Consider the following 26,119-nt stretch of genomic DNA (forward strand, 5'->3'; position numbering starts at 1 on the left):
TTGTGTGCCATGTTTGCATGTTTCGGGACCATTTTGTATCATGTTTCAGAGCTGGAATTTGTGTGTTTGTATGCCCTATTGCATCCTTTTCCATGCTTTGGTAGAGTGGTATTTGATGCCTTAGGATCGATTCCTTACATCGTGCATGTTTGTATGTGTTTCGGTTGTCTCATTTCCATCATATGGCCACTGACGTGAGTGTGGCTGAGGTCCACTCATGTTGGTGTAAGTCCATCATGCATTGTGTATGCCATTTCAGTCTATAGCATTGCGTATGCTTGGTTGCATGCTAGAGCATTTTGTATGCCATGTTACATCACGTGCATTGTGTATGCCATTTTAGTCCATAGCATTGCGTATGCTAGGTTACATATTAGTCGCATTATGTATGCCATCTCATTTGCATTATGTTTGGGATAGTAGTTAGTCCAAGCACGGGAAACGAGGGACATTTCGTACTCCAAGTGACGGAACGTGTCTCAATTCCCGGTCGCCGACACTCCGGATTAACCATGATGGAGTCTAGGCCTTGTTGTGTTTATATGTGCATTCATTTCACATCGAGTCGTGCAATTCGACTCCTCGGCCATCGTGCATCGATACGCGTGATTGGTGGCACAAGGATCGAGGTGTGCATACATATGTGAAAATACTTTGCCATGCCCCTTTCTTGCTCTCTGCTGCAGCAAGTCAGAAATCAGTAACCTTCTAAGGCCTTGTACAGCATTCTGGGCTTAATTGCAAACAGAGGCGAATAGGGGCATCGCAATGGATTTTTGCGCAAGGCAACTCGAGTATGCATCTTTCATCATTCGGAACAAAACTGAGGCGGTCCATGAATTTGCATGCTAGTTTATTTGCTTTCCTAGTTAATTTGTTAATTAATTAGGGTTTTGGAATATTTAATCATTCATTCGAACTGTAATTATTTATTCAGACTGTATTATTTATTCGGACCCTCTGAGCGAGGGCAATGTTATAATAAGTGTGCGTGAGTGTGATGTATGTCTTCCAACCCCACTTCTTTCTCCCTTTTATTTACCAGCTTATGATGGTTAGATTAGGACATGTTTCAATTAGCATACTTATGCTCACATGTTTGCATTCATTCATCTGTCTTGCATGCACCAGGCTCGGCGCATCATACTAACTGCATTGTACTTCAATTCCGAGTTGAATACATGTTAGTTGCAGCATTTCACATGCCATTATAGAATAGCCGAGCCTATTGTAGTTGCATTTTTGCATGTGTTGCATTAGGCATTTCAGCATAGTTAGGATCATGCATGGATTTCTAACATAGCTTCTGTTTTGGTTTAGAGTACTTGGTAAGTGTTTATGTTTTAGCATCCTTGTATGCGTGTGAGTGACTGCCATGATAGCACGCTTACCATGAGGCTATTTGCTTATGTGATATACCTGCCTGAATGCCTATAGGTGAAGGTTGGATTATCTGAATTGGAATAAATGCATTGACTGTGAGTTTTAAGCCCACTAGATAGTGGCAAAACCACGTTTTCTAAGCCCACCCGAGGGTGGCAAAATCTTCATTTTAAGCCTACTTGTGCGTAGCAAACCGCTTTAAAAAACAAACATGAAATGTTTTGTTCCAATTCAGGCGATCCAGTCTATAGTTGTATGTTGTGCGCATCACATAGTAAATCTAGGCTAATAACCGGAATAAGAACGCATAATATTTTCAAAACTAGATATCATGGTTAGTAAAGGCCGATTTTTGATTGGGCGAGCGGGGGTGCTCACGAAGTGACCTTCCCCAATCGTACCCAAGTTCCCGAGCCGAGGCAACTTTGGTGATGACGAATACGTGGCCTTAGGCACGAGTCAGGATTTTCTAAATTCTCAAAAAATAAAATATTTAGGTGGCGACTCTGTATCTGGCAAAGCAGTCCATTTTTGGCACTTCTTTCAAAAAAATCTGTTTTCCAAAATAATTTGCCAGATTTGGACTATTTGATGATTCATCGGTCTTGCATTGCACTCTGCGAGATTAGATACAGGACCGTGACATTGAGTCCTGAACTGTAGTGAGCCCATATGAACGAAACGGGGATTTCTCTCCCGGGACGTTCGGGGATGTCTATAACGACGGATTGGACGGTGTTCGGTTGTGACATTTTTTGGAGTATAACTAGTTTAAATAAGTTGTTTTCGAGTTACAGGACTTGTGTAGGATTGCATGATTAAGGTTAGTATTATTTTGGTTATGAATATATTTTCAGTTTATGTTTTGATTTGTATGATGGATGAGATGCTCTGTTTTTTGATTAATATGGATCGGATGCTCTGTTTGTTTAATTATATGCATTTTACGTGGGCATGTGAAGGGGAGGTCATTCCGATTATGTAAAGAATGTAGATGTTCTCATTTTACTTTGATGTTTGCATAATGAGACTTTGTGTGGGAGAGATAATTTAGAGTATATGTAATAATGTGAATGTTCACATCTTGTTAATATGAGGTTATGGAGGGTTGCTTGCATGTTGTGTAATGTCACCTTATTGTGGTGTTGTGATTTTGAACTTGTAAAATATTTTATGTTGTGCAAGGATGGTGGTGGTAGTTTTCACTATGGATTTAGAAGTGGAACTGTACACATAGACATTTAGTTTGCACAATGTGAATGTTCATATAGTATGGATTATTATATGTATTGTTGTTCGTATGGTTGTTACGTGGTTGTTGACTTTTGTTTTGTTGCGTTTTTATAGGAGATGGATACCTTTATGATGTTGGTGTGCACATATGGTTGCAGTACAACTGTAATAAATGTGGTTCGTGCATTGTGTTATTCGCGTTTGGTAGAGCGGTTGTGTGAAAAAGGGACGAGTTGTTTGCTTGTTCTGTCGACTGCCTGGGATTAATCGGTGTGATTTGGACAATGACGAAGGATTTCAGAACATGTTATTGCTTGCCAAATCAATGGGGTTACACCATGTAGAGGTTGTCGTTGATTTGAAACGTGAAATTAGTCAGTTGAGTTGCTATGGGTTGTTGTATGTGGGGGGTGAAGAAGAAATTGATGTACTCCAGAGATTTTGCCACCATAAGGAGAAGGTGTTATTGTCAGCCCCTTGGGCAAATGGTATTACGCATGTGGGACAACGGTTTGTTGGAGGTGCACAATAATTTCGTGATATTTTATGTAAGTATGCAATCCAATACGGGTTTCAATTTATGTATGTCAAGAACGAGACAACAAGGGTTATTGAGGTATATGCGATGCACGAGGAGAGAGGTTGCTTGTGGTCTATATATTGTAGAGCACAACGAGCAATTGGTTTTTTCTATATCAAGAGGTTCAGTGATGTGCATAGTTGTGGTACGGATGTCCGAACATCAAAGAATCAGAGAGTTAGTTCTGATTTAGTGTCGAGTACTATTTTTGAAATTGTAAGGGACAAGTCGTTGACTCGGCCATGTGAGGTGGTGACTATTTTGAAGAGGGATTATGGTCTAGATAGGAGTTACCACGTGGTATGGTTGGGCGTGGAGAAAACAAAGGCTATTATGCGGTGGTATTCGGATGCTGTGATGCGTTACAATCCGGAGAGTTATGTCAATATTGATTACGATGTGAGTAGTCAGCAGTTTTGTTGTTTCTTTGTATCATTCATTGCGTGTATTTTTGGTTACAATTCTTGTCGGCCTTTGCTATTCCTAGATGGAACATTCCTTAAAGGAAAATACAAAGGTCAGCTACTTGCGGCAACGGCGAAAGATGGAAACAATGGTTAGTATTTTTTTTAGCTGTGTATCTATGTAAATATTCATATTGAGTGGCACAGTATAGATATATGACTGACCATTACACAGCGTGAACATTCGCATGACCTGGTTGCTTTATAATGTTTCTGTAAACTACTTGTGTTAATATTCACATTGGAATATTGTGATCAGTTGTTTAATGGTGTTGTGTTGTAGATCTATTCCCTGTTGCATTTGCGATTGTTGATTCAGAGACCACGGTCAATTGGTCATGGTTCTTGCATGAACTTGGGAAGGGTATTGATGGTAAGTGCCAGATTACTTTTATTTCGGATCGTAATCCCAGTCTATTGGAAGCTATGCCAAAGGTGTTTCCATCGGCTCACCACGGTTATTGTTTACAACACTTGAAGAACAATTTAAGAGACCGGATGAAAGGAATTGATAATGGATTTAGGGATCACCTAGTTAGTAGTTTGGGTGACTATGCTTACGAGCCAACTGTGGTAGGGTTCCATGAAAAACTTGAGAAATTTAAAGAGGAGGGTAAGCAACGAACACATAATTTTTTCAAGGACTTGGCACCTGAGCACTAGACAAATTCATACTTCAGGTAATAGTAGTTTCCTAATGTATTCCATTTGTCAAGTTTAGAATGGTAGCGATGTGAATTTTCAGTTATGTTTTGTGGCAATGTGAAATTTCATATTCAGTTTCAAAGAAATTAAATTCAGTATTGTACAATGTTTGTGATGTTGTGCAAGGGCATGCGTTATGGGGAGATGACATCCAATGCGGCGGAGTCATTTAATAATTGGATTAAAGAAGCACGCAATCTTCCTATCACTCAAATGATGGACACAATTCGTACTTAGTTGATGCGGCAAATGTCTGCATGACGTGACCAAACAAACAAGTGGAATGAGTTTATTTGTCCTACATTTGAAAAAATGCTTCTTGATTCGTTCAACAACAGCAGGTCTTGGCAAGTTAGCAAAGCCAATAAGGATGTGTTTGAAGTTCATTTGATACCGTCTGTTATAGTTGATATTGCAAGGTGTACGTGTTCTCGTTTCAAATGGCAAATCAACGGATTCCCATGTGACCATGCTGTGATTGCTATTCAGAAGAGCCGCTATAATCTCAATGATTGTGTGGAATATTACTTTCATGTAGAGACATATCGTGCAGCCTACTCGGGTGCCATATTTCCTATATCATCGGTGGAAAAGCTGCTTTTTGATCCCACAGACTTCACTATATACCCACCAACTATGAAAAAACCACCCAGAAGGCCGAAAAAGAATAGAATCCCATCAAGGGGTGAGAAACTGAAGCAAATAAGGTGCGGGAGATGTGATAAGTTGGGAAGCCATAATCGAAAATCATGCAAGAAGCCGATATAGGGTGTACATTTTTCATTTCAACATTATGTTTTACATGGGATTCTTATGTTGATTTTTGAAATAAGATTGTGTTGTGTTGGCAAACATTGTATTGCAATAAGATTACGTTGTGTTGGCAAACATAATAATGGTTTGGTAAACTTAGTATTTGATTTGTGTTTTTCTTTTTTTTTTTTGTTGGGTACCAAACTGATATTTTGTTGATGTTTTAATGATGAAAACATGATGTGGACATTCACATTTGTGTAAAAGAATCATATTATGTGCATACTCGCACATGAGTTGAACTTTTTTACATTATTATTGTCAATGTTCACATGAATATAAACTGTGATGTGAACTTTCACATGCATACAGATTGACATGGTGTGAACATTCACAATTGTTATGAACAAGAATAAATGTGAATATTCACACCTGTGTATGTTATCTGTAATGATGTCATATAGACAATGTGAACATTCTTGCACAAAATATGTGTATTATAGAACAATCGGGTTTAAACAATCGCATAAATTAACATAACAACATAGCTGTATATCATAAGTGAATATGAACATTCACATTAGTGGTACAACTGTGAACATTCACATCTGTAAAATATAAGTACATATGAACATTCACATTAGTGGTACAGATGTGAATGTTCACATTTAGCAGAGTTGAATAGTATTCACAACTGTTATGAATAAGAACAAATATGAATATTCATACTTGTGTATGTTATCAGTAATGATGTCATATAGACAATGTGAACATTCCTGTACAAAATATGTGTATTATAGAACAATTAGGTTCAAACAATCACATAAATTAACATAACAACACCAAAGGTAGATTAAAATTCACAAGTGGCTTTTTTTTCCCCATTAATAGATGTCATGTCACTAATTTACAATCAATTATTGTGTCAAAATGTCAAAGCAATTGATATTAACATTCACATTGAGTGTTGGCTAGTTTATAGGTGGACATCCCCCACTTATAGATTTTAATAACGCTCTGTTTTCTTATGATTTAAAAAATTATGTACTAATAAGTCTCGTAGTCCACACCATTCAGAACTAGTGAGGCTACCAATAATTTCTTCATAGTATATGTGCGCCCGCATGATATAACATACTACAGGCTTGAAGTCCACCCTATAAATGCAAAATGGTTATGATTAGCACTTGACATGTATGTTTGCATAATGGTTATGGAGGATTTGTAAAAAATGTAGTAAGGCTTACGAGTCGTCGCCCTACCGAGGACAGACATCAACTGATATGATTGGTTGTGACGGATATTGGCTCGCTAACTTAGTCCATAGTGGTGATGACTCGCCAATAACGTGCATAACGTTTTCGATGTACTTCCTCTGTGTAGGGAATTTCACATTAGGCACCAACGAACATATGTGTGTGTACATTCATTTTTGGAATTTAACACATGACAACAATTCATATTTGTGTACAATAAGAGCCACTTACAACTTCCTATGCTTGGTCGATATGCAGGTCATGTATGCCTGTTCTTGGGCGCAGTGAGTTATAATGCCTCCACAAATTGTCTTTAGCATCACATACAACTATAATCTGTGGAAGTCATGGTGCAATAAGAATAGTAGGTATCTCTCTCCTTGGTAGTTTTTCACATGTGCATCAATGTGTTTACTTTTTTTGCGAGGATGGTACTCTTGTATCACTTTCTGTACACATTGGACAAATAATTAATAGACTGTGAAGTTTCAAATTCACATTAGCGAAAATAGAATGTTAGATTTTACCAAACACATGCTCGTGAAGATGAATGACACTTCATCTGAAGTTGGGTTGACCACCTCTTGTTATTCATGTAATAATTCGGCATATGCATCTATGAGCTGCACAAACATAGGGTCATATTATATTATTTGTGGTGGGTGAATAATGTGTGCCTGTGGCTGTGGGTGTGTATGTCTGTGTGTATATCCATGAACAGTGACTCACCTTCGTAATGGTATACATTGTTGTGTATCGATTCCTCCTTGATAAGATTCACAATGTCATCAAAATACACGTATGTAGACTTCAAGTCTCCTTTCCACACAAGCAGCCTGTGCATTTTAAACAAATCAATATGAATATTAACATTGAACAGTTTTGAACAAATAAAATAAATAAGCACAGTGGGGAATATTCACAATTATGGAATGTGAATGTTGACATTAGGTGTTCGTATGATCACTTACTCATCGTCTCCACTCTTTTGTAAAGTGTGGACCTTTTGCTTGTCGTGTCTGGACATCTTGCTCCAGACTTCGAACTTGTTGGTCAAGGTCAATAATTTTTTTTAGTGCTTCGCTGGTGGGTGTTTGTCTACATCTTCAACAATGTCAATTGTATGGGGCTATTTTGGACGTTGATCATGCTTCTTTTTTTGGCTAGGTAAGTTTGGGTGCTGGAAGTCAGGCAAGTGATGCTCTTTTCGATCTTTCTCCTTGATACGCTTCACTCTAGAAGGTGGGCTGAGATTGTGTTGCATTGGGGCAGGGGGTTGCTTCTGTGCCTCAGCCTGTGTGACAATGTGGACTGACTGATCATCATAAAGGTCCTGAAGAATTGTTTTCTCGCATTCTAAGTCGATGACCATCTGTGTTAAGTGCTTAATTTCTTTATCCTTTTGCTCTATGCACTTTTTTATTTCAGTATTCATGTTGGGTGGGCTTGACTGGTCGAACAATTTATCTTCAAGATCAGCTATGACTCTTGCCCTTAACTTCCATGAGAATTGAAGGTGTTTGCATGTTGCTTCCCACTGCCTTATGATGCCCCAAGCCTTCCGATTTTCTTTGACAAACATATCGATGGTGTTGGGTTGGCTTGTGTTTGCTATAACAATAGCTCTCTCATCATGTGGGCTGTTAAAGAGAATGTGAATGTCTTCATCACTGTTATTTAGCTCAACTCCATCCCCAGAAAATTGACAGTTGTTGCCACTGTGTTGTTCTTCCATGATGTTAGAGAGGTTGGGAGATGTGGTGGCTGGTTCATAAATTTTGGGCTCCATCTTCAATGTTGTACGCCTGAACTTTTGTAACTCTGTTGGGGTTGCAAAGAGTTCGCTAGCATGAATCTGAAATGAAAAAGTTATGTTACTTAACGTATATATTTGGGTAGTGTCATAATGCGAATGTTTTGATCAACAGTTGAAGGTCATACCTCATTAAAAGCAATATTGGCCAAAGAGGTGGATTTCATCTTCTTCTGTAAAGCAGTCAGATTCCACTTGACACAGCGAGGAATGGCATTGGTCTTGTGAGATTGTAGGATGGTTGTGTGCTCACACAACCAATACTTCAACAAAATAACAAAGACATATGTTATTTAACCTTTGCAGAGTAATGTCAACATATGTGAATATTCACAACAGTGGCACTGTTGTGAACATTCACAACAGTATATCATGAGTGAATATGAACATTCACATCAGTGGTACAGATGTAAACATTCATATCTGTAAAACATAAGTGCATGTGGACATTCACATCAGTGGCACAGATGTGAATGTTCACAGTTGGCATAGATGAACAACACTCAAGGACATGTGAATGTTATTATTTGAGAATATGGGTACTTACCATTAATAACATGACACAGCCGGTGACTTTTGCTGGTTTTTTGTTGTTTTGGGAAATGGAGGATGTCAACGTTGTTCTAATTTGCTTGGCCTAATCATATTCTTGCATGCTTTCCAATGGGACCATATGTGCGTAGTAGCCCCATCCTATTGTCTCATCGCTTGTCGAGAAAAAAGGTTTTTGGCAAGCATACATGCAGACTAGTTGGGCGACTTCTTCGTTGTCATCTTTCTTTTTGCCTTTCAATGCCTCGGTCAAAAGGTTGCGTATCCAGTTTGAAGTCAACCGGTTGACATTTTTGCACATTTTGTTTATAATGCCAGTCTTTGGTTTCGCACTAAATGATATGTCCATTGGCTTGGTGCCACAATCCCCACCAAAAATCAGCTTATGTCGTTGTCGTATATGTTTATCTTCTTCTCCCCAATGTAGGAGGCATATTTTGAAGCTTTATACATTTGTGGGTCATGCACAACAACATCATCGTACTTCATGCATTTGTCAAGGTCGATCTCACCGTTTCTCAATGCATCTAATAAATGCCAGAAAGGTGTTTGCCGCAGGCAGCCGAGTTGTGCTTGTGTGAATTTAGTGCTTTTCATTAATTTTACCAGTTCGATCATGTTAGATCTGTAGCTGACACGTCACACGTCAACATTGCTGCTAGTATTTGCTCGTGGGCTTTCTTCCTTGACATGGTATTCATCTCTTTTTCTCTTTGAGGTTTTCTTCTGTGCAATATATGCAAAATAGAGCATTAAAAAAAAAATTAAGACAAGGCTCATGTGATTAGCATAGTGGAACAGATGTGAACATTCACAGCATTGCCATAGATGTGAATGTTCACAGTTGTGTGCATGGGTGTGAATGTCCACATTTTTGTGCATGGATGTGAATATCCACATCTGTACATAGATGTGAATGTTGATTATGTCAGCACAAACACAATGTGCATAGTGTGTGAGTGTGTAAAAACAATGTATGTTTATACAACCATGAACAACATTCAAGAACATGTGGATGTTAACACAAACATATAAAAGGATGTTGTGAACATTTACAATACTAATTTGTATGGCAATGCACATTCTTACTACAATCATGTAATGCCAATCTTATAATACAACCTCAAAATTGAAATACAATTTCAAACATGGGATAACAAAAGTGATATATTTCCTCTAAACACAGTGGTTAATGTTCACAAAGTGTCTAATTAATTTACACATGTAATGAATGTTCACAACATAATTATGTATCATAACAACATCTGACACAAGAAATTTTAAATGTGAATGTTCACTACGGTTAATAACAACAATTTGATAGAGGGGGAGAGGATAGTGTCAATATTTGCAGGGATCATATTTCATGCCACATTCATGGAAAATAATCAAGAATTGAAGGTTCAAGTTATTGGATCACCATTAACAATCAACAATACCAACAAGGCAAACATTCACAAAAGGGGAAAAAAATAACTACAATATTACAAAATAATGATTGGCCAAACATTTTCAAGCCATGTGAATCAATGTTTTCAAAACCGGACCGGTGAGCGAACTGGAAAAGGGACCGGGTAGACGGGTCACCGGTTCAACCGTCGGGTCAAAGCGGTTGAACCGTGACGTCATAATTTATATTATATAATTAAAAAATATAATTATAAATTATAAATAAATAAAAATATATATAAATAATCAAATAAAAATAAAAATTGTTGCATAGTATTTATTAATAATATTTAATAAAGTCATAATTGATTAAAAAAAGTCACTTATTTTAAAGAAATTAAATTATTTAAATATTCCCTCCAAATACATTGATTGAATGCTAGATTTAATTTTGGAGGGAAATGAAATTTTCAACTCTCCCTCCAATCAATATGTTTCAAATAATTTGATTGAATCCCACATAGAATTTTGTAGGTTCTCTTTCAAAAATCTTTTCCTATAAATAGGAATAGACTTTCATAATCTTCTCAAGCTTTCAATGAGACTCTTTCTTATGAGAGGAGACTCTTGAAATAAGAATTTTTAGTCAAAATTTTAAAATATATTTATATATATAATATATAAGAAAGAAAGAAAGAAAATAAAAAAAAAGTAAAACCGAAAAAAAAAGACCGGTCTGACCCTCTTGAATCGGTCCGGGTCACCGGTTTTTCCCAGTTTTGGCGCCACTCTGGATTTAGGGGGTTGACCGGATCGGAACAAGGCCCGGTTTGACCGGTCGGTCCTGTCCGGGTTTGAAACCATTGATGTGAATGTTCACAAGTTTCAACAATAACAACAATAATATTTGAAATAATTTGATTGTCCAAACATTTTCAATCTATGTGAATGTTCACAACTTTCAACAACAACAACAACAACAACAGAAACAATTTAGTTTGGCCAACATTCTTCCAAACCATTTGAATGTTCACAGTTATGAACACAACATAATGGCAACTGTAATGTTTTGAGTGAAAAAATTCATATAATTAGAGATTACGATTGAGAGGTTCAGATTAAAGATTAAGGCATGAATAATATGGACTCCTATATATTGTATGAATAGAAATAGGGAATATTTGTGAAAGTTCACAATATTGTTTGTTGAAAAAGAGATTTAGGGTTTAGATACAAGAATGATTAGATTATTTACGTTTTTTGCCCATTTCGACGGTTGCGTTGTCACAAATTATTGTCGAAGGTGATTTTGATGAAGATAGACCTTACGGATGTTCAACAATGGTGATTCCACGATTTCGGCGATCGACGGCGTAGGGATGACGAAGAAGATGATGAGACAATGCGACGATGCGATGATGGAACAATAAGAGTCTTTTGGGCGTTGAGAGGATTTGGAATACGACTTTGGATTTTTGGAATGGTGGAGATACTATGCGTGATTTCTTGCAAGAAGAGAGCGGAAGAGAGAGACGATTATTTGATTTAAAGAAAGGAAATGCGCGCGTTTGTTTGAGGGTTTTTTTGGTCTTTTAGTATGAAATGAGACTTAATGGAATATTATAAAACACTATGGGTCTTATGGAATAAGACTCTTAGATAATGGATTTACTGAAAATGCGCTCTTAAAAAAAATGTCCAATATGTAAAAAATAAATTAAAAAGCAAATAAAACAATGATTTTTACTTAACAAAAAATGCAAAAAATTAAACATTAATATTAAAAAAAAATGCCCAACGTGTAAAAAATATATAAAAAATAAAAATAGTCCGATAGATTATTTTTCTAATACCAAGTCCCAAGCTTCCATCCTAATCTTCTCTCCAAAGCCCATCTTGATCTCAAGAGATTAGGAATTTCCTCTCCATCTCTTAAAACAAACACAACATATAGTGAATTCCACCTTTATCTCAATCCCAATCCCAACTTTAACTCCTAAAAGGGCCTTAGGTCAAATCCTATTACAAATCAAGCATGCATTTAAGGAGTGGTTTGGAATGTTCTAAATAAATATACTTTTTAACTTTTTATAAAAAAAATATTTAAAAAAGTAAAGAAAGAGATTAATAGATGGTAATTAATATGACTTAAATAAGTGTATATATATATATATATAATTTTTTTATTTTTTTTTAATACATGCCAAGTGTCCCACCAAATATGGAACCAGCCACATTAGCTAATCAATTGCACGTGTTAGCCGGTGAAGTTTATACCACAACCCGCCATGCAACTGGTCCGCCTTTCAGAAGATTCTCGCCCCTCTATGACAAAAAATAGTGGTGATAATAGACCACTAAAATAGTAATATTAATGCCAATTCTAGTAAATTGATAATGAAAAAGAAAAAAAATCAAACTATTACATCACATATAAGGTTTATATGGTGTCACCTCATTAATATTGTATTAATAATGTTGAATTAGAAGTTTAAAATATTTTTCAATGACAAAAAATAAAGTCTCCTTTAAAAAGTTAGTTATTGTAATTAATTTTTTAAAAAATTATAGTCCTTCCGTCCCAAAATAATGGTCTCTTTTGGAGAATCTAACTTTTTTTAGTAGTACAATTATTGTACTTTTAAAAAGTTAGTTTTCCAAAATTACCCTTTGATAGTACACTTTTTTGGGAATATCAATATCATAATTGTACTTTTTATATTATTTATGAATTTAAAAGAAAGGCAAAATAGGAAATTTATATTATTTTTGTACTTGATTTTTGAAGAGGGACTAATATTTTGGGACAATAAAAAATGGAATAAGAGACTAATATTATGGGACGGAGGGAGTATTTGAGATACTAATTAAATTTTTTTTATAACTAATATAATGGTAATAAGAAAAAAAAATTATAATTTATATATAATATTTTATATTATTAATTATTTTAATCTATTTTTCTTTTATTGACTATCTTAACCAATAACTTCTCAAACACCCCCGCTCACTCACGAATCTTTCTCTTATCAACCAACAACAATCTTGTAAGCACATCAGGACCGTCAATCTAGCATACCTCTAAAAAATCACCAGCTAGAGCCGATTGCCCTCAGTAAGCAGCAGTACCACCCTATAACCTCTTCCAGAGTACGCGTCGGACAACGCTTATCTTCGGTAAAATAAGCCGCATACGCGGCTCAACTTAACCCCTCGTGAACAATGATGCTAGCGTGAGCCTCTCATCCCTTCTCGCCCCCTTGTTTCCCTCCAATCCCTTCCCTCACCTTCAAGTCTCTCTCTCTCTCTCTCTACTTTTTCTTCTTCGACTCTGCTTAATATTACGAACGATTTATCAGATTGTATATGTTCGACTCTGCTTAATATTACGAACGATTTATCAGATTGTATATGATGATGATGATGATGATGAAGAGTAAGGGAGACACATTCGAATGTGCTTCATAGCTGAACGATGGCGTTGCGCGCCAATCTTTCTCTGTCCTCTTCTCACCAACGATCCAAGGTACTCTCTCTCTCTCTCTCTCTCGCTATGTATGTGTATGAAGAGACTTATAAATGTATTGATGTTAGTAACTGTTTGTATTAAATTCCTTTTTTTTGTTAATGAACTGTTTTTGTGTAGAGCAAATGGTAAATTTTCGTGCTATTTCCTTAAATTGTGGAGTTTTGGTGAAAATTTCGAGTTTGTTCGTATCCTTGGAAATCGATTTGGTGGATTACAACATTTATTTCATTGATTGTAAGCCCTAAGCTGGAGAGGAGGTTGCGTATGGATATGGTCTTGAAAATCTCCTTTTCAAGTCATGAGCCACATCCAGCTGAAACAAAAATTCCATGAGCAATGTGAGGTTTACTTGTTTAAGTAGTAGTAAATTGTTGATATATTCTTCTTCAGTTAGATGAAAAATATTTAGGGGCTTGTTTAGATTAATATTTCAGTATTTGAATTTGAATTGGACTGAGGGTTGGTTTGGGACGTGGATTGGTTTTTTTGGCTTTATGGCTTTTTGGCTATTTTAGCACAGGACTAAAAAGCCTTATTTGGGAATGGCTTTTTGACTTTTTGTGAGAGAAAAAATGAAATGATTATAGTTTGGGTGTGATGTTTTGTTTTATTGAGTTAAAAAATTTATTTTGTCTTTTTGTGACTAAAATAGCTAAAAAGTCAAAAAGTTTAGCATGTCAAACAAAAGCTAAATTGTTTATTCCTAAACTACAAGGATGAGTAAACCCCCAAGGGATTGGCTGGTCGGTAAAGATTTGATGATAAGATCCAAAATTTTGGATACTGGGGGTTTTCCGGTGATTAACTCGAGGGCCTCGGAATAGTTGAGGTGCGTGCAAACTAACTTGAACACCCGGTTAAAAAAAAAAAATGGAAAAATAAAAACTACAAAGATGAGTAATTTGAAGGCTTGTGGAGCTGGATCCCTTCAGAGTTTAAAACTTTTCTTTTTTGGGTGACAATTTCGGCTATTATTATTGATCACATAGGTGATTTGATGGATTTTTTCAATACCCCAAAATAACTTGTTCTGGCTCAATAGTAAACACCTTCATGTTGTGTTTGGTTGGGGAATTTGAAGAGAGATTTGGAAAGGGAAATGGAAAAAGTAGGTGAAATGAGAATAAAATATGCCTAAATTTCACATAGTTTCACACACCTTTTTTCCTTTCCCTTTCCAAATCCCTCTCCAAATCCTCCAACCAAACACAACATCAGGACAACTTTGTGGGATTCAATGATTGTAGAAGTTCAAATAATATTTGAGAAATTGCTCCATTTTTTGTTCTAGGTTCTTGGTGGTTCATATAGCTTGAAGTCATCTTTGTATAAGACATCAAGGGTTCAGCAGATGGAGTTTGGGACCTGCTACTTTCTTCCATGCCTTTTCTCAATTATATATATTTTTTGAACATTCAATCTCTCTCTCTCTCTCACACACACACACACACACACACACACACACGGGAGTCACTGGCTTAAATCAAAGCCTATTGGTGACTGTACCCGGAGTTCTGATCTCCCTAACTTCTCCCAAATTCCTTGTCATAAGACCACAGTTATTTTGGTGTGCGGTTGATGCAGGAAACCCTATTTTTTTGTATTCTAAGGCTGTATTATTAAGGAAAAGTGGTGGGTTTAGAGAGGGAAACAAGGGGTATAAGGTTGGGGTTTGCAAACCAATGGGTGTTAGTACTTTTATTCTGATTTTGAGTGTTGAAGTGCTGCAAATAAACTTGAAAGATAGAAATTTAGCTACAAAGTGGTTGTTTGAGATCCACACTGAAACTATTAGAAGAGTTTAAATACATATTTAACCAGGAAAAAGTTTCACTCAACCCTAAATTTGTGTTGCAGCAAGGGGGCCCTTTATATAGATACCAATAAACCCTAAAGAAGCATGAAAACTTCTTGCAAATTGCCTCACTCTATAGAAATCATGTAGCAGAATAAAGGCTGTGTTTGGAAAGGAGTTGTAATCATGATTCCACACTCATATTTGAGTATGGTGTTTGGTTACAATTTTCAAAAATTAATTCCACACCACTTTTGAAAACTCATTTCAAGCGGGATTTGAATTTTGAAATTTGACCTACCCGGTCATCCGGCCGGTTGACTGGAACAGTGTAATTTTTTTTTTTTGGGGTAATTGACACTTGTTATTTTTTCTGTATTAAATAAAAAATATTTTTCGAATTTTTAAGTTTTTTTTATGAGCTTTGAATAGAATTTTGGGTTGTGTGTTTGGTTATGAGTTGTAAGTTTTTTAATCAAATATTATATGTCACATCAATTATTCCAAACTCAATTCAAAACTTTTTTCAAAACTCATAATCAAACAAATTTTCCACACTCAAATCATAATTTCAAAACTCATAAACTCAAAATACAATTCTATTCTCAAATCATAATTTTAAAACTTTACCAAACGCAACCAACCATAAGAATACTTCAGATCAAAGTTTTTAAAAGTGAATGCAAGATGCCAGCCATTTTACCACTGTGGCACTTTTTAGAAAGGGTTTGGTTAACGGGTACCCTAAGGGCATTGGTTAACAATGTTTAAATTGATTGTACATTACATATTAGACACACTCTCATACATTATGTACAAGCATTTTAAGCTTCTTATTAAGTGCCGTAAGGGCACTCATTAACAAAACCTTTTTAGAAATTAATACTGCAAACAATTCTATGTGTTGATGTCAAGCTTGATTTGTTTCCACCGCCTTGCCTTGTTAGGAGGAAAATATTGAAGAACTATTTGTAGATCTCTGAGTTATCTTTAATTTCATGTCCTCAATTTTTTATCCGTTTTTCTGGTGATTAGACTCTTTATTGCCCCTGGATAAGTCCCTTTTTGGCCTTCATAATAGTTCACAAAAATATCCCAATATTGATCAAAAGAATAGTGAGAAAATAATAAGTAAATGCTCATGCATTTAACTTGATTTTTTTTTTCTTTTGTTGTTGATTATGATCATTTAAACGGTTGAAATTTTTTCTGCAGTTTTGCTCTCTCTGGCTTAATGTGGAGCAGAAGAGGTTAGCACTCGTTATAGTCCCCCCAAAAAAGAGTCATCCCTCGTGGGTTATTAAATCTGTGTTGGACAACAAACAATCTAGTGTCAATGATAATGGGGCAACCGAACCTGCAAGGATTCTTTTGGAGAAGTTGTTTGCTGAGACACAGAAACTAGAAGAAATGGGTAAAGATTCTCATCTCCCTCTGGATGATCAGGTAGGGTTTAATCTTGGAATCCTGGAGAATCTTCAAGCTGCTCTGTTTGCCCTGAATAAGAAGGAAGAACAACTACAAGATGCGGAAAAGGAAGTGTTATTGGAACAGATAGAACTAAATCGTGCCAAGGATGAGTTGGTGCATCGAGAGGAAGCGATAGCAGCCGCTTGTTCTAAGCATGAAAAATTAAAAGAGGAGCTAAAGCTGGCTAATCTTAAATTAGCTTCTCAAAGCATGCAAATTGAAGATCTAAAGCTTCAAATCAAAGAGCGGGTTGATGAAATTTCTGCTGCACAATCTGCGCTAGCTTTGAAAGAAGAGGAAATGAATAAAATGAAAAATGAATTGATGATGAAGAGTGATGAAGCTGTCGCTACTGAATTTGAACTAAAATCCAAGGCTCATCTTCTGGATGAAACCAATGAAATTGTGAGGAAACAAGAAGTTGAACTTCAACAACTTCGAGAAGCAATTCAAGAGAAAGAAGAAGAACTAGAAGTTTCTGTGACATTGAGGGAACTTGAAGAGGAGAAGCTAAGAGTTGCCGAGGCCAGTTTGGAAAAGAAGGCAATGGAGTGGCTTTTAACACAGACCGAGCTAAAGAAACTGGCAGAGGAAGCATCTAAGAGGAATGGAGAAGCTACTGAAACTTTGGAAGACTTTAGAAGAGTGAAGAAGCTTCTTGCTGATGTGAGGTCTGAATTAGTTTCATCTCAGAAAGCTTTGGCTTCCTCTAGACAGAAAATGGAATACCAGGAACAGCTGTTACAGGCCCAACTCATAGAACTTGAAGAACAAAAGATAAGCATCACGTCTTACATGAAAAGTTTGAAAGATGCCCAAATAGACATAGAGAGTGAGAGAGTGAAGCTTCGGGTTGCAGAGGCTCGAAACAAGGAGCTTGAGCGGGATCTATCCATGGAAAAGGAGCTTATTGAACAGTTGCAGGAGGAACTAGATAAAGAGAGATCTTCTCTGAAACAGGCCATTCAAGAGAAGTCGTTTCTCCAGGAGGAGCTAGACCGAGAAAGTACCAAATTTGGAGAAACACAAAATCTTCTTCAGGTTAAAGAGTCAGAATTGGTAGAAGCCAGACTAGAGATACAGCGCTTGAAGTCTGAGCGGGCTTCTCTCGAGCTTGTTTTGGAGGAGAAAGATTCAGAACTCTTTAATGTGAGGAAGAGCTTAGAGGAAGTAAATGAGGAGATAATTGAGTTTAGGACCCTTGTGAACAGCAGAGAAGACCAGCTCTTGCAAGCTACAAACATGCTAAAGCAGAAAGAGGAACATGTTGAGACAATGCGACACGAGCTAAACGATACAAAGCTAAAATTCTCCGTAGCTGAAACTGTGGTTGAACGGATTGTCGAGCTCACTAACAAACTGGTTATTTCTGTAAATGACGAAGATTATGAAGGATTGAACGAATATGATGAAATGGAGAACAAGTTGTCGAGTCCATTGTTAAAGAAGCCTACCGACAATTTTAAGTGGCAAAAGAAACAGCTTGAATCTGAGCTTGAGTTAACTAGAGTGAGCCTGAGAATGAAGGAAATGGAAGTTGTTGCTGCACAGAGAGCCCTCACAATCAAAGATGAAGAGCTAAAAATGGTCCTTGAAAGATTAGAAGCAAGAGAGAGTGAACTAAAGAAGATGAAAGAAGAGATGATTCAAGATGCTAATGATCTAAGGCAGCTTTACACTTTGGCACAAGAAAGAATTGGTGAGAGAAGTATAGGTGAACTGGGTATTGAGAAGCTCCAGTTGGAGGCAGCTCAATTGGAAGTTGAAGCTGCAACTAGTGCTCTCCATAAACTCGCTGAGATGAGTCAAGAGCTTCTGCATAAAGCTAGCTTGAGTGTCGAGGCTGATTCTGATACTGACGTGCAGTTAAGTGTGGTTAACGATGAGTGTTTTAGCGAATTCAAAACAGAAGTTGCTCGGCTTTCGGATTTGACTGAGCGGCTGGTGAAAGAAGCTGGGATTATTGGTGATGTGAACCTAGTTGAGGTAATTTGAAGATATTGACTACATTTTTGTACAGATATCTCTGACTGACTTTTTTTTACTATAGTTGCTGATTATTTAGGAGATGCTTGTTTGTGTTGTTGTAGTGCTAGAATGTACCAACATGTTTGCCATAAAATGTCTAGGTGTGGAACCTGTGTTTGTTAGTGTATCATTTGTGTTGTGCAATTTTATTTCCATGTTTTTAACCTTTTCACATTTTAGGGTAATCAACAAGCTCTCTCTCTCTCTCTCTCATGTTGCCATAAATTGTCTAAGGGGACAAACAATCCTTGGGATTAAAACTGGCCAAAAATGCGACGTAACCTGAAGTCACCACCACTATGGCATTGTAATTTACAGTATAAGAAGCTAAATTTGTATAAATCAATCACAAAAACTAAAAAAATCAGAAAGCTAAATACCAAGTTACACTTGTTTAGTAACATTTATGTTTATGGTTTCCTATGTTCATAAATTTTTTGAAAAATGGTAACAAAAATTTGTTTAATATCTATTTTTGTTTCCAGAAAATGAAAATAGTTTTCAAAGTATATGGGGAAAAAATGTTTTTCATTGTTTTGTAAATATTTTTTCATTCTCTCCTCGACCACTTCCTAATCCCCTTTGGTGAGTCTCCAATACTTTACTGTCGACAATCATCTGGCTAGTAAATCTCCTCCAGCTACCCCACTTGAATTCACAAACACATTTTTAAAGGTATGCCAAATATGATTTTTATAAATAAAAAATTATGAACGTTATCAAACATCTAAAACAATTTTTGTTTTGAAAAGTTATAAATTGTTGAATTATTTTAGGTGATTGATTCGTTGTCTGACGCATAATCAATTTAGACCAAGCTTATGTTTATACGAAAAGCCTAGTGTCAAATAAATTCGTTTAATAATTATAGTTTGTATCACTTTAAATTTTAACCATCTCTTAAAATAGATAAAAAAATTTAAGTCACAATTTGTTTAGTTTGGAATTTTCAAAAACAGCTTTTGGAGTTTTCAATTCATATTGTTGTATTTTTAGTAATTTTTTAATAAACTTTTTAGATTCACTTAATCTTAATATTCTTAAAAAATATTAAAAAAATAACCAAACAAAGTGATTAATTTTGAATGTTAAAATTTTAGTTTGTTAGGATTATGTATGTCATCGTTGAAGTATATCACAATCACCCCACCAATGCCATTACCATTATCACCATCACTCTACAACCATCACCAACACCACTACCCCTTCACCTCTATCACCACTGTTATCACAACTATCTCACCACATCACCACCAATGCAACAATCATTATTGCCACCATTACCACTATCACACCATCACAACCACAACCACAATCGCTATTGTCACCACCATTATCACACCACCACAATTACTACTATAACTTCTTTTGGATTACCAATTACTACTATAACTTCATTACTATGATCATGTTGCCTTGTTACCACCACCACCAACAGCATCATGGAAGATAGAGAATGAGAAAGGTAAAGTGAGAGAAAGTGGGATGGGAGAAGCATTTTTGTATCAAAAAAATTCAAATTTCACATATATATATTTGTAATTATTTTGATCTTCCCACTTGTATTTTATTTTATATTTTGAAAACTTCAATGTAATTTGTTTCCTCCATCACTTATTTGTAATTTTTCCTCCTAAAAGAATAAAAAAATAAAAAATCTCAAATGCATCCAAACACTACAAAAAATTAAGATTTTAGAGACCAAATATTTTTGTTGTGAAAAGTATCGTTATTATATTTTTAGTAACAAAAATTAGACATTAATGATAAATTATTATCATTTTGGGATCAAATTTTTGTCAAAAAAAAATTATCTTGAGACCAAATTATTTTGTCCCTAAAAGTCTATTTAGTAGTGACATTTTTAAAATTTTGTCACTAAAAGTCTTGTTTTTGACTTTTCGGATGACTTTTTAGCGACTATCCTCGTGATGATAGAAATTGGTCTCTAAATATTTTTTGTTACAAAATTTTTACTTTTAAAGACCAAAATATTTAATCTCTAAAACTCTTATACGTTGTAGTGAAATAACGAAAGCAAAATTTAAAATGAGATTCCGATTGGATCACTTTGGTATTTTCATTCATATAATGGTCTTATGGATCGCTACGCTTCGCTTCTTTCTATATGATATGATAATATGCACCTTGGTTGCTGCGCTCCCTGTGGGTAATAATGCAAGAGAGTGGAGAACGAATGATCCTCCAAACAAAAAGAGTGAAGGAGTCCGACTCAAGCGAGTGGAGTGAAAGGCGTGGCAAGAGTGCGATTTCTTTCTTTCTTTTTTTCCTTCTTTCCTTGTTACAATCTTTGTTAGTAGTAAATTACTGATAAGAGTTTTATATTCCATAGGAAAACAAAAATATACATCCACAAAATAGTTGTGGCATTTTTAGCTTTCTTGTTAAGAACACATCAGTGTCATTTTTTACTTAAATTTTTTGCAAAATTATGTGGTTTTAGAATACTTCAAATTGTTATATTTGGATCTAAGAATATTTTTGCTGACTTAAAAAAAATAAAAAAATTGATGTTCACACTGCCTTTGAGCCACACACACCTTTTTGTCACACAATCCCTTTTTTTTTTTTTGTGGACATCTTGCTTTTTTACAAAGAATTTATGATTGACTAATTTTTAAACTCAAGAAAAGGCAATAAGAACAAAAGTGTATTCACTGTTCCAATATCAATAGTTCCCATAACATTTTTGAGTAACTAACTAAACATGGAAACCGTCCTCCATGATCCCATTTCAATTATAGCTAACCTCCGGCATATCTACTTCTTTGTGATTATTGGAAATTTTATACATATTTGGAGCTATTGCATATGCATGTAGATAGTATATCACTAGACCTCTTCCAAAGGATCTCTTTGAGAATATTGTTTGTTACTCCTACAAAGCCGAACAATACTTCTAAAACTCCTCAAGAAACCACCTGCGAATTTTGAAGACAAAATGTTATTGCTCTTAGATCTCCTTCCTGAACTACTACTTCCCAGTCTCCGGTATGAGAAGAATCCTCCAAGCAACTGAGCCAATTTAAGTTCGCAGCGTCTCTTGATGCTCTCATCCCTATCATCATAATGCTGCTCGTACTGCTGCTGTGAATTCTCTTGGTCATCATCAGAGCTGTCATCCAATCTGCATTTGGAACATGAAGTTAGTCCCAATACATAATCTACGGTTTCAACAAGAATAATGATGTCTAGATTGTACCAAATTCTGTACCTATTGAAATCAAACACATAACCCAGCAGACCTTTAAAGCCCTAAAGCCAAACCTTTTTTTTTCCTTGCTCACAACTATTCAATGAAAGATTTTCCTCTTAGTGATCCGATTTCCTCTGGCATTAAAAATGTGAAAAATAAATGCAAATAATTCAAACATTGATATGATGGTATTTTGGAGAGATAACTAAGGGAAGGTTCTATTTTCGTAGACCACTTTCTCTTAGTTCACACAGTACTTTGTTCCGAAATCAACTTCCAAACAAAACTACATATGGTTCGAAAATCAACTTCCAAACAAAAACCTATAGTTCAGAAAACTTTCATTTATTTCAGTCAAGATGACGGGTGTTGTGCTTCCAGGTATCAGGTCAAGATCGCATAGCCCAATTAACAGACTGAAAGACTGTCCCCAGAAAACATAAGGAATGATAGACCCTAAGGCTTGGCTCCCAAAAAATCAGTCAAATAGACAGTCCAAGGGTCACTGTTATCTGGGTAGATAATAACCATTAATTGCATTCTCATGTAAACTTAGAAGCACATACAATCTATAATGACAAACACAAAGGCTATAGATAGGTAACCAATAAGTCTGAATTTTTATGTAAACTAGCAAAAGAAATTATGGATAAACAACAAAAAGAAAAGCTAAATAGGGAGCCTTACATCCTGGGTTGTTGTGAAGCAAACAATTTATATTTCGATCGCGTCCTTGTTAGATTGTAGTTAATCGAGACATGGCGAACAAAACGAAGCTGCATGTGTCGTAAAGGACTATTAGCAAACAAAAAGAAATGGGCAACAGACAACAAACATTGTGTGTAAAGAGGGAGGGAGTGAGATCCATGAATCCAGAAGTACAAAATTATTGGATTAGGAAGAATAAATTGTAAACTCTACTTCCACAATGAGCATCAAGCCAAACTAAAATACTTGAATCCCTGTAATTTCATTATTCATGAGAATATGAGATGTTTTTGGTGAATAATATGCCTCCACCAAGTGGAAGATATGCTTCTTCATATTAATTTTGGTGAAGTCTTGGCATTGGAGAAAATAACTAAAGATGTCAAGGAATTGGGGATCAATGATTGCATGGTTGGAATAATGGGGCATCACAGGTTATATCATGTGGTAATAATTGATTTTGTCCACTCGATGACATCATGCCAGTAACGCATGGGTTAATAGTGTTTGAACTAACCTGAGGTTAATATCTCAGATTCTTATGGAATGATTAATTAGGTGTTATAATGGAGAATGTTCTTTTGGAAGTCTAGTCTTTAAAATTCATGTTCGAAAAAATTAATCTTGAATATTAACTGGATGCAGATAAGTGCATGTGTTTAATTTCATTTCGAGCAATAAAAACTAGAAGACAAATTTTCTCAAGGTGAGGACGATGATGCAAACGTGTTTATTTTCATTATTTGAGAATTAATATTTGACTATCAATCTAGTACAGAAGAGCCTAAAATTATTAGGTTTCGTACTTTGTTGGTACTTCTTTCTACAAGAATTATTATAGATAGTTGCCAGCCTTGTGGTTATTTGGTGCATTTTTAAAAAAATTGGAGAAAGAGCAGAGCTTTCTCTTATTCTTTTTTCTATGCTTCCTTGCATCAGATGTAACAAGATAGGATTTCTACATAATGCAGAAGTGCATATAAGACAACAGGCTGCTTCAACATGAAATAGTTCATTCTTTGACAAAACAACTCAGGAAAAGATAATGCTACCTGATCTCCATCGTTGATCCCGTAATCGCTGATAGGTTCACTATCTGCAAGTAGCTTCCAACCATCATAGCATAAGCAAAATCGCCCCCACACATGTGACCTTCAGGAACAATTAAAATAAAAAATTCAAGTTAGTCTTACATGTACAAGAGAGTATTGAAACAAGCAATTTAGTAGATTATCAATAGCCTTGGAAACAAACCAACTTTAAAAAATATATCCTACAAGCACTTAGTGATGAATACATATCAGTTTTGTATTAAAAAAATCAATTTGAATAAGACAATTTATGACTATACCTTATTATCAACTTAACTAGCAAATTACAACAAATCAAGTCAACAAAATGATTTGTTTCCCGTACACTAAAAGGGTAGAATAAGACTATTAGTCATCCCATGTTTGGGGTGTCCAATAAGGTCTAGACTAACTGGGATTAGGGTTAAAATAACAATGTGCCCTTCTCCTTGAGGGTATTTTTAACAATCCAATGTAGTCAAGACTGGCTTTGAGTTATTAGAATGGAGAAGGGGCATATTGTCCATTTGGTATGTAATCCTTATATTCCTATGTCCTGTCCCTGAACCAAACCAGGCATAGAACTGAATACCTTATCCACTATCCCCTTGTACTGCATCCAAACAACATTATTGTCCAAGGATTAATAATACCACCTCATCCTCCATTGCAGTTTCATACCATTTACAATACCTTGAATGGGTCAATCCATATAGAAGATTAGAGCTGGTAATGCAAATGAATCTATTGGTAAAATTTTAGAATTTAATCCCCCTGTTTCACATGTTCATAGTTCATTGTGATAATTTAACAAACAAAAAGCAATGTAACTACCCAATTTTCAATCAAATAACCAATCACGCTCTAGCTTGTTCCTAATTCAAAAAAAAAAAAAAAAAAAAATACCATGAAATCTTGCCAGGTCCTTTACTTGGTAAATGACTGAAGGCAGCCTCCACCGCCTGCTTCATCTCCGCCACTGTTGCCGTCTTGGCAACCTCAACATCTGCACAGTCAAACATATATCAATCAATTCAAAACATATACATACATAATTCCTATATCTATACTATTATATAAGTGCAGATTTGTCAAACATTTTGCTTTTCCTTAAATACCCACAAAAAATTGAAAACTACCCGGTTGATAAAATCGATTCAAATACTCAAAATTTCAAACTATTATTCATGTTCTTCATACATTTGCAGAATCATCATGTGTGCATTAGAGAGAGAGAGAGAGAGACAGAGAGAATACCGAAGGAGGAGCCATCGAGTTTGTGAATGGTGAGTTTGAAGGGGAACTGGGGAAGCTTGTCATAAGAAGAAATCTCTCTGGAGAGGCCATCAAAGCGGAAAATGGGAGAGATAGGGAAACCACAACACGAAGAAGCGCGACGATTTTGACCACGACGACGACGACGTTGTTGTTGATGATTCTGAGAATCGACCGAGACCGAAACCCTAGGGAGAAAACTGTCGTCGTACGAAAGGACTTGCATAATAATATATATAGCCTCAGAATTCGGTTTTGTGATTATCAAATTCAGCCCATTGCTCTATGATCAATCAATGGAGGGTCTATATATATATATATATGTTTTTTATAGAGGGTTTTTCATGAAGATTCTTGATTGGAAGACAACACGCAATTCTTTTCCAGCAATGGAGATTTTGGAATTAGAGTTTGGCTTTTTGTTTTTGTTTGTGGGAAACTATTTTGAAGCTTGTGTTGTTCGGGAGATTTGTAGAGAGAGAAAGAAGAGAGGGAAATGTGTTCTCTCTTCTTTCTTTGTTTCTTTGTTTCTTTGTATCTCTGTCTGTCTGTCTGTGTTTGCTGTGTGTGTTTTTTGGGGGAGAGATGAGATGACAGTTGGTTTTGGAATGGAGGGGCTAACGGTCTCGTTGAACATTCGGTTATATCTCAGCCGTTATCAGGTGGGACCCAACTGCACATTCATGGCTTTCTGTCTACAATTATTATTATTATTTTTTAATTTTTTAATTTTTTTATGATTTGAATTGTTTATATGATAAGATAAATTATTTATGTAAAAAATTAAATTAATTGAATATTTGTAACTCTATACTAAAAGTACATTTTTTGTAAAAAAATAGTAAACAATTAATATGATTTTAATAATTTTTTAAAAATAATTAGACTTGATTATGGAG

General features: G+C 35.6%; 4 protein-coding genes across 5 annotated transcripts; 3 read left to right on the forward strand and 1 right to left on the reverse strand.

Moving 5' to 3' along the window:
- The first annotated feature begins 3,196 nt into the window (after positions 1 to 3,196).
- LOC114308100 (uncharacterized) lies at positions 3,197 to 4,538 on the forward strand. Its single transcript, XM_082895330.1, has 3 exons — positions 3,197 to 3,752; positions 3,944 to 4,033; positions 4,441 to 4,538. The coding sequence occupies exons 1-3, from the start codon at positions 3,197 to 3,199 to the stop codon at positions 4,536 to 4,538; spliced, it is 744 nt and encodes a 247-aa protein (XP_082751456.1).
- A 139-nt stretch (positions 4,539 to 4,677) lies between these two features.
- LOC145802595 (uncharacterized) lies at positions 4,678 to 5,133 on the forward strand. Its single transcript, XM_082895331.1, has one exon. The coding sequence runs from the start codon at positions 4,678 to 4,680 to the stop codon at positions 5,131 to 5,133; it is 456 nt and encodes a 151-aa protein (XP_082751457.1).
- An 8,158-nt stretch (positions 5,134 to 13,291) lies between these two features.
- LOC114308095 (Myosin heavy chain-related protein) lies at positions 13,292 to 19,122 on the forward strand. 2 transcript variants are annotated; one of them, XM_028253588.2, is made up of 2 exons: positions 13,292 to 13,654; positions 16,668 to 19,122. In XM_028253588.2, exons 1-2 carry the CDS (start codon positions 13,604 to 13,606, stop codon positions 18,915 to 18,917), a joined length of 2,301 nt encoding a protein of 766 aa, XP_028109389.2. In that variant the 5' UTR covers positions 13,292 to 13,603; the 3' UTR covers positions 18,918 to 19,122. The 2 variants fall into 2 exon arrangements, with proteins under 2 accessions (XP_028109389.2, XP_082750739.1); XM_082894613.1 differs by having other exon boundaries at positions 13,414 to 13,995.
- A 2,481-nt stretch (positions 19,123 to 21,603) lies between these two features.
- LOC114308089 (Ubiquitin-like superfamily protein) lies at positions 21,604 to 25,831 on the reverse strand. The gene is made up of 5 exons (XM_028253582.2): positions 25,203 to 25,831; positions 24,852 to 24,951; positions 23,928 to 24,027; positions 22,855 to 22,943; positions 21,604 to 22,098 (listed from the first exon to the last, which is right to left on the reverse strand). Exons 1-5 carry the CDS (start codon positions 25,444 to 25,446, stop codon positions 21,804 to 21,806), a joined length of 828 nt encoding a protein of 275 aa, XP_028109383.2. The 5' UTR covers positions 25,447 to 25,831; the 3' UTR covers positions 21,604 to 21,803.
- Positions 25,832 to 26,119: the final 288 nt, after the last annotated feature.

The sequence above is a fragment of the Camellia sinensis genome, chromosome 11, assembly GCF_055761805.1.
Source record: "Camellia sinensis isolate YWXY chromosome 11, ASM5576180v1, whole genome shotgun sequence".
Classification (NCBI taxonomy): Eukaryota; Viridiplantae; Streptophyta; class Magnoliopsida; order Ericales; family Theaceae; genus Camellia; species Camellia sinensis.

Bases quoted from the DNA above. Each gene is read 5' to 3' on its own strand.
- LOC114308100 (XM_082895330.1), top strand. From the start codon at position 3,197: ATGTATGTCAAGAACGAGACAACAAGGGTTATTGAGGTATATGCGATG. The intron at 3,753-3,943 runs GTTAGTATTTTT...GTTGTGTTGTAG, and splicing joins GGCGAAAGATGGAAACAATG to ATCTATTCCCTGTTGCATTT. The intron at 4,034-4,440 runs GTAAGTGCCAGA...TTTCATATTCAG, and splicing joins ACTTGGGAAGGGTATTGATG to TTTCAAAGAAATTAAATTCA.
- LOC114308095 (XM_028253588.2), top strand. From the start codon at position 13,604: ATGGCGTTGCGCGCCAATCTTTCTCTGTCCTCTTCTCACCAACGATCC. The intron at 13,655-16,667 runs GTACTCTCTCTC...TTTTTTCTGCAG, and splicing joins CTTCTCACCAACGATCCAAG to TTTTGCTCTCTCTGGCTTAA.
- LOC145802595 (XM_082895331.1), top strand. From the start codon at position 4,678: ATGCTTCTTGATTCGTTCAACAACAGCAGGTCTTGGCAAGTTAGCAAA.
- LOC114308089 (XM_028253582.2), bottom strand. From the start codon at position 25,446: ATGCAAGTCCTTTCGTACGACGACAGTTTTCTCCCTAGGGTTTCGGTC. The intron at 24,028-24,851 runs GTATTTTTTTTT...TTGTTCCTGAAG, and splicing joins GGACCTGGCAAGATTTCATG to GTCACATGTGTGGGGGCGAT. The intron at 22,944-23,927 runs GTAGCATTATCT...CGACACATGCAG, and splicing joins GGATCAACGATGGAGATCAG to CTTCGTTTTGTTCGCCATGT.